This window comes from Ostrea edulis, chromosome 4 (assembly GCF_947568905.1).
Source record: "Ostrea edulis chromosome 4, xbOstEdul1.1, whole genome shotgun sequence".
NCBI classification, from domain to species: domain Eukaryota; kingdom Metazoa; phylum Mollusca; class Bivalvia; order Ostreida; family Ostreidae; genus Ostrea; species Ostrea edulis.
The window spans coordinates 14,731,296-14,740,144 of NC_079167.1; the positions used below are offsets into that span (position 1 = coordinate 14,731,296).

General features: G+C 35.9%; 1 protein-coding gene across 1 annotated transcript; it reads right to left on the reverse strand.

The window, feature by feature from the left end:
- Positions 1-916: 916 nt before the first annotated feature.
- LOC125670741 (peptidyl-prolyl cis-trans isomerase FKBP1A-like) lies at positions 917-8,183 on the reverse strand. Its single transcript, XM_056162028.1, has 6 exons — positions 8,015-8,183; positions 4,847-4,894; positions 2,855-2,944; positions 1,961-1,983; positions 1,734-1,807; positions 917-1,301 (listed from the first exon to the last, which is right to left on the reverse strand). Exons 1-6 carry the CDS (start codon positions 8,049-8,051, stop codon positions 1,247-1,249), a joined length of 327 nt encoding a protein of 108 aa, XP_056018003.1. The 5' UTR covers positions 8,052-8,183; the 3' UTR covers positions 917-1,246.
- Between the last annotated feature and the right edge of the window lie 666 nt (positions 8,184-8,849).

The window sequence follows — 8,849 nt, forward strand, 5'->3', positions numbered from 1 at the left end:
TGACTAAATATCAGGGCAATATCTGTATTGAAAAAAAGCAAGGAAAACTGTTTGAATATTTTTAGCCCAAAAATAGGTCACGGATGGACCAATCCAGCTGAAATGCAAACTGAACTTGTATTCCTCCAAGAGGAAGCCTTGGGCTAAATTTCAGCACAATATCTGTATTCATAATGAAAAAAAAAGAAAGAAAAAAGATGTGTTTGTGAAACACAAATGCCCCGAATAATGGTCAATTCCAAAGGTCACAAGGACAAATATCTTCGTACCAGTAGAAAGATCTTGTCAAAAGAATTGCTCATAAGCAATATTAAAGCTCTTATATTTACAATTTAGAAGTTATGACTAATGTCAAATTTTTTAAAAGTAGGTCAAATGTAAAAGTCAAAAGGTTTAGTACCCATGGAAAGGTCTTGTCACAAGGAATACTCATGTGAAATATCAAAGCTCTAGCACTTACTGTTCAAAAGTTATTAGTAAGGTTAAAGTTTCATACAGGATGACAGACAGGACAAAAACAATATGCCCCCCCCCCCCCCCCCCTGATCTCGGGGGGGGGGGGGGGGGGGGGGGGGGGGGGGGCATAAAAAGCCCGGAAAACTGTTTGACCTACTTATACCCCTAAAGTCCAAGATTGGATGGACCAATCCAGCTGAAATGCAAACTCACTCTTACAATTCTTGAAGGAGACATTGTGACCAAATTTCAAAGTTGTATATGCATCTGTTACAGAAAAAAAATTGGAAAACATGACCCTGGACAGACAGCCGCATGGACAGTGCCATATAAACATAATACGGGACAGGCGTATAAGAAATCGGGACCATGATTTCACTTCGAGCCATCAAAAGTCACCTGTTTGCCATGGCATAAATCACACACAGTTTCTGCGACTGTGAAAAGAAATAAGTAACTCTAAAAATTTCCCATTTTTATTTGTACAACACATTAAGAAAAAGAAAATCATTTTTATATAAAAAATTTTTTAAAGTTTTGATACAAGAGCTTATTGTAAAGAATTTAAAAAAACACAGAAAAAGGTGTCAAAAACATGAAATGAATTGAATTATAATGAACACTTTCTTGTTTTTTGTATAACCACTGTTTCCATTAGTTGGCTTGAAGAAAGACTTCAGATATGAAATGCCCAAATCATGTTTCAGTTGAAATTACAGTACTACATTGAGTATACAAGCACTTGATAAGTGGAGGTACATAGTCGATGAAAGGCCACTAAACACAGCCTTTACTTCAGGCCTAGGAGTTCCACATCAAAGACTAAAGTTGCATTGGGAGGTATAGTGCTCTGTGTTAAGGAAAAAATGTGACTAGACCTTTTTTCAAAAAACAAACAATTTTCCTCGTCTTGATGAATTATTATAAAGATGAACACACTACAGAAGAGTTGCATAATTATAGCTCAAATATGGTTTAGCCTAGCCCTTCCTTTTTCCTGAATGGCACGGCTCAAGATCTAACAGTGTGTACCGTTTGGAATCACCACAAGGTATCAGTAGGACATGACATCAACATCGCCTAGTGACCTAGAGCATGTGACTCATATCACCTTGACTTACAAACATGCCACACACCAGCTGACAAGTGTTACTTGGAACACTCTACATTTTAAAGATTTTTCTCCATCATGGTGTGCATGGAACCTTGTATCATAGAATCTATACAACCATAAAACTGTCTATGATCAATAAAATATATAAACATTGAAAGGATATACTCCCCCCACTCCACTGGCGCCATAGGCATAATCTGGTGAGCATGTTAGGATTGCTTTCTCACCAACACTCATCTGTAAAACAAACACACAGGTTCCATAAGATATAAAGCATCAGATACATTTTAGGTTATTTAACAATGGAAAGACATATTATTTGATTCAACAATCATACTACAATTACTGATCAAGTTTCATTATTGGAATAAAAATGTCACAAAAATATACCGTCATGACTCCTTCATCCCAGCCTGAAAGCAAGAAAATGCAAAAACTTAACATATAACACAATTTGAAAAATATAAACAGCATTTCATTTGACAATTATACAGTAATTAAAAGTACAGAAAGTACTAAATTGTGCTATTAAAGCATGTCAGCACTAAAGTGCATTGGACTGCAAGTACCTCTGAATCAATTTCTTAGAATTGGACAGACCCCACAAAACAATGTTCACAACTAGAGGCAATAACAAATAGTGTTATTACACCAGCATCTTTTGTAGGAATAAGTACATTCCAGGCAAATATATGACTACATAGCATTCTTTATCTCTTTACCTGCATTTTTAATACACTGGCCTTGATTTCTTGAAACAAACTTAAGTCAAAACTTGGACATAAGTCCGAGACTTTACTTAAATTTTGGCTGTTCAAATAAAAGAAAACTCAAACTTAAGCCTGTTCATGTATGTCATCAACGACCACTCTAGATCTGAACCTCAAACCATTGGGACATGTATGAATTTCACAATACAGGTGTACTGCCAATTATACTATGCATATGATTTGTATCTAAAGTAACCAAGAGAAAGAAAAATACTTGATTTTATGCCTTTTTCAATACTTGATCGACTTGGCTCTACCCTGCAACATAGTCAAAGACCCAGAGTACATAATTATATCCACAAGATCTTAAAAACATGTATTATAATGAAAAGTTTTTCACTCAGTCATAAGTTGAAATGGGAACAGGGACCTTGAAATTCAAAACCCATAAAGATTAATTAATTTAGTTCAGTATAAATCACTACTTTTAAAGATGTGATGCTCATCAGTATAACAATAGGCTACATAGTAAGATCTATTGATCCTATCAATCACGGTTGATACAATTACATACCTTTGATGACCTGGCTCATTCCAATTTTAAATTCAAAAGGCTTCCCCCTGTCTCTTGAAGAATCAAATTTCTTTCCATTCGTCAATGTCCCTAAAATAATTATTCATGTGTATAAAACAGCCACTAAGCAAGCAAATTTGTTTTATTGTGGATTTACAGTGTGAACGAAACACCGTACATAGTGTGAGATTCAATATTGGTTTTGATTTGACAACAGGGATTTGAGATTACGTTAAAATGTCTTGTAAAGTTTATCTTATATATACTAGATATCTACATGTATAAAAGTAAAGGGATATCTTGTAAAGAAAATATATAAGATGTCTTATAAAAGATACAAGATATCTCGTAAACTTTAGAAGATATAACTTTTATCAGATACCTTATAAATTTTATCTTTTAAACATGAATAAATGTGCCATACTTTTTCACTATTAAGATGTGGTATGGGGAATTACCTTAATACAAAAAACAACAAGAGGTACTGTGAGCAATGCTCACTAAGAATACCCCCCGCTTACCCCAATCTCCCAAAGGGTGTTGGTAATAGGTATAAACTACCTCTTTTCTGAGTGTAAAAAACAAATGGCATGACAAACCGAACCATATTGCTACTTCGATGTCCAGTGCGCGTGACCTTTGACCTTTTGACCCCAAAATCGATAGGGAACATCTTCATCCCATGGGTAGTCCATATGTATGATATGGTGACTGTAGGTGGAAAGGATAACGCTTTAGAGCCCGGAAACCATATTGCTACTTCGATGTCCAGTGCACTTGACCTTTGACTTTTTGACCCCAAAATCGATAGGGAACATCTTCATCCCATGGGTAGTCCATATGTATGATATGGTGACTGTAGGTGGAAAGGATAACGCTTTAGAGCCCGGAAACCATATTGCTACTTCCATGTCCAGTGCACTTGACCTTTGACCTTTTGACCCCAAAATCAATAGGGAACATCTTCATCCCATGGGTAGTCCATATGTATGATATGGTGACTGTAGGTGGAAAGGATAACGCTTTAGAGCCCGGAAACCATATTGCTACTTCCATGTCCAGTGCGCTTGACCTTTGACCTTTTGACCCCAAAATCGATAGGGAACATCTTCATCCCATGGGTAGTCCATATATATGATATGGTGACAGTAGGTGGAAAGGATAATGCTTTAGAGTCCGGAAACCATTGCGTCTACAGACGGACGGACAGACAGACGGACAACCTGATTCCAGTATACCCCCCCCCCCCCACAACTTGTTGCGGGGGGTATAATAAGTTACAATCCATTTTTGATAATTCTGCACCAATTAAATAACACACTAATTAATATCACATTTAAATATCCGCATCAATCAAAATTGAAAGTGCATTCTGACTGATCCCCCTTTGCTTCATTAAAACTCAATACCTAACCCGAATGACGGTCAGCAAAATTACAATAATAGTACATTTTGAGTATACTACTGTTTACAGGGAAATATTTGCCCCCATTTTTTCCGTCCTTGCTGGACAAACTATATTCTGTCTTATCTCTCTTTTAACACAACTGGGTCTAGGCAAATTTAAAATGGGACGAAACTGCCTGCAAGAGTAAAAAGTCAAAATAACCACGTATACAGCCAAAATAGTACATTCTCATTCAGGTTGTACACTATTTGTCAAAACCCGGACTACTATTTTGACATAGCATACTCAAAATTAGTGATGAGCAATTGGATCAAAATCCAACAATGTTGGAGATTTTCAATTTGTAATCGATTAGCAGCATCATAATTCTCTGAACGGCCGATAATCGATCATCGGCGACAATCATTTCATCACTACTCAAAATGAAACACTGATTACACTATTATAAAAAAAATAGTACAGTGTTGAGTGTTCACATAATTCCCCAAATCAAGGGGTATAATGAGAGATCTATTAATGGATTGACATATGGAAAACTTCACATTGAATATACAATATATGGTTGGGCATTTAAAAATACACACCTGTATAGTGTACCACCACAGTCTGTCCTGCTTGGGGAAATCTCCTTCCTGGAATAAAAAAGGCCATTAATTAATCTTAGAAAATAACCTGAAAAGGGTGTTCTCTTCAAAAGCATTTATCATTTCATGATACATCAAGTTGGCTATACATGTATTATGAAGGACTGCTCCAAGATTCGGCACAGGCAACTGAAGTATCGATATTACTACCCCTCCCCCTTTTTTTGATATTTTTTTTTTGGTGGCAATAATTTCTGTGAAATGTGTGAATTCCCAGTCTATCTCATCCCTCTTTCGATTCATGTAATCATTTCACGATTTTTGTAAGTCTTCTACCATTATAATAAAATACACAAGGTATGAAACAAAAATTTGTAAACAAACAGGGGTTTCTCGTTTCGGGGCACATTTTCTAAGTAATTGCAGCGTTACCTAAGGAATTTTGGCGAGCGACAGGTCAGAGAGATGTCATACTACAAGTCTCTTCAACTCAAAACCCATCTCATCTCTTTTATTTGACACAATCTTGCATGCATTGATCGGACAGGGCTTCATCTCTTCCACTGGCAGCCAAAAAGGAGGTCACTGTGTACGAATTTATAACGTGTCGTGTGATTGGTCCGCGAATAATCCCGAGACCATTCGGATAATCCTGAGACTAAGCAATGTCTTTACATGAATCGAAAGGGGGGTGAGATAGACCGAGAATTCACACAGTTCACAGAAATTATTGCCACCAAAATAATTATCAAAAAAAAGAAGGGAGGTGTAGTAATATCCATACTTCAGGTGCCTGTGGATTCGGTGAAGGTCTCAGTCCAAATATTCAGCTGGGCTGAATCTCAGCTGAGATTAGTATAACCTCTTACACTGGGGAAGAAGGGAAAACTTGAAAGAGGGAAAACTTCTAATGAAGGGAAAACATAGCTATTCATCGATTGACCGAGGGAAATATTACAATTACTGGTTGATAGGCCTATTAGAGTCGAAACATTTTCGGGCACTTAAGTATTTCATTAGGACAAGTTAAAATTTGATTTTAAATCACTTGAAAGGGCAAGTGGGATAGAAAGTTAATGTCTATCCCTGTAGGAAAAATCCATAGAAAATTTGTCCGGTCTCTAGTGAGAATAATTATTTCAAGACCGATAAAATTGGTCTATAGAGTGAACAAATGCAATCTACCGTCGGTAGGTGGCACTGGCGGCAACATTTCTCGCAATCACAAAAAGTTTACCTCACTGCGCTAGGTACATTTCACAGTTTTATATGATAAAGCCCAAGGTTTAAATACGAAAGTATTAACGTGAAACGAAAGTAAGGAGTTCAAAGTTTACGTATATGGTGATATAGAAAGCACGTGGTACGAAATGACATTTTGTCGGTATTTTGAAGTGAGAAAATAAGTAGCAAGACCAGAAATCGGCCATATACGCAGCTTTTACGGTGATATTTAATTAAATTGAACTTCCTTTTTCTTTAAACAACACTGAGATAATGCGTATATGTCCGGTAAAATATTTTTTTCAACCTGTTGGGTAGAATTTACAAGAACGATAACTCTAATATTTGTAATCGGAAACAAAGGGAAAATAAATCATGTGCACTTCATTGTCCGAAATAAATCGCCGATATATGTGATTCAATGAAGTTTCCCGTTATCAAATTGTCATGTTTATTTTAAAAGATATATAATTATCCTAGATTGTGTACTTCACCTTGCAGATTGATACTCTACTGTCAGTAGGTGGCGCTCGTGGCATAAACAAAGGTTGTTTTTTTTTAGGACCGCCTTGGCTGAGGCCACAAGCGGTGTCCAGGGCAGAGCCCTGGTGGGGGTGGAGGGGTTGTGTGAAGGATAAATAACATAGCAATTTAAGACCGACCAGCCCATCTTTGTTCCAATTCTTAAGATGTCTCATTGCAGAAAATGATCTTTCGCAAGGCACAGAACCAACTGGCATGCTACTTTCCAGCATGTATAACTGCTTTGTTTTGCCCTCACTAGTGGCTTTGGTGCAATCTTTTAATCTTTTACATCAAGGATATTGATAAACAACAATTAAGATATACATATGTAATTGATACAATGATATTTGTGAAGAATTTCATACAGAAATACTATAATTTTCCTTGTCCGGTACCTAAAATGACCGAGGGTAGGTATATTTATTAGCGTTTTGAAGCAATATCGATACTTATTTTCAATAAAATAACATCATATTCACATTTTGCACACCCCAAAAAGGTAGAATAGGCATCAAGTTAATTTCTGTTTGGTCTATTTTCACCAATATTACTTGAGGTCAAATATTTACACAAGTCAGAAAAATAACTTCATGGAAATATGTGAGGGTAGATCTACTCGTGTTTGCCTGTCAATTGTGATGCGTTTTAAAATATTTATTAATTTTGAAATCAGCACATTTAAATTAAGTGGAATATTGATTAAAATGTTGAAAATATATTGCTTTTAAAAATCTCCCCCTGTCACTACTAAAAGGATTAAAACAGCATATATGGCAAGAAATCAGAGCAGTTTCCCAGGGTGGCAATTTTGTAACCAGATTACACTAGAAAACAGGGTTACAAGGTTAAATGCAGGGTTACACTAGAAAACAGGGTTACAAGGTTAAATGCAGGGTTTCAGGGGTTACACTAGAAAACAGGGTTACAAGGTTAAATGCAGGGTTACAGAGCTTTCTCTCAACACCCACTTATCTTTAAATGCAGGGTTACAGACCTATCTCTAATGTTGAAACAATGGTCTGTAATACCTGTTTATAGTACAGAAACTGAGAAAGCATTTGTAGGGGGGAAATCGTGAAGATTAATATAATCAGTTTCAATTGGGACATGAAAAGGAGTGGGTTTGGGAGTGTGTAATTTACAGGCCTAATTAGGCTATATGACTGAAAGTGAAACATGGCGAAATTGGAACAGTTGCAAAATAATGATTTAAAAAGTATTTAGGCCAAGGAACTTTTCGAAAAATACTTATCCAGGCCTAAACCTCAGGCTTTCATAGGGGGGAGATATTTCACAAATACTGAAATCCTCCAAAACACATGCGCTCTTGCCAAGATCTATGAACTTTTTCCCTCTCGACACAACTTTGTACAAATATGTCTTTTGGCATTTTCTAGCCTTTTAAATATTCCCACTTACCGTCTCCAGCAGCTTTAACTTCTTTCTCAACACCCATGGTTTCTGAAACTTTTCGTCTCGTCTCAATGTGAAGGAAACAACCGTTGTCTAGCGATGCGTTAATATGTCTCCGACGCCAGCGTTATCAAGTGTTGACCTACTTAATCAAACGGAAATGAAATGCCGGTAATTTCAAACGTGTAATCCGGATAAAAACGGAATTTTTTTTCAGAAAGTCGTCCAAAAACGGAAAAATAAGTTGTAAAGTATTTTTAAAGAGGAAAAATTACTATTTCAGTAGATTTTGTCCTAGTTACAATATTGTACAACAATGAAATATGGAGCATCAAATTAACATAAGCTCAAATAATTGGATATATCTTTAATTATTTGAAGATACCATTTGAGGCGCGCAACTCTTGAATATAATGACTGGTATCTTCAATTCTGAATTATTAAGTCTTGATAGCATTAATCATTCTGCTGACTTAATGCGCGTTATATACTGAATTGTTACACTCTTCAAATGAATTGATGCGCCCTATTATTCAATAGAAGAAAGCAATTAATGAATGTGCGAATCATTTTTAAAATGATGCGCGTAGTAATTGCATTATTGCCCTTTTCAATTAAATTAATGATATAATTAATTCAATTGATGTGCTCAATAATTCTTTTAGAGAGCAATTATTTAATAAGAGATGCCATCAATTCAACATTTCGGCAAAGATGCATGATTGAATCGTTGCTCCATATTTAAAAAAAAAAATAATTGATGCGTGCATTAATTCCTTATCCAGAATCGCTTTAAATAATTACAGATATCTTCAGATCATCAACTCATTTATACTGAGCT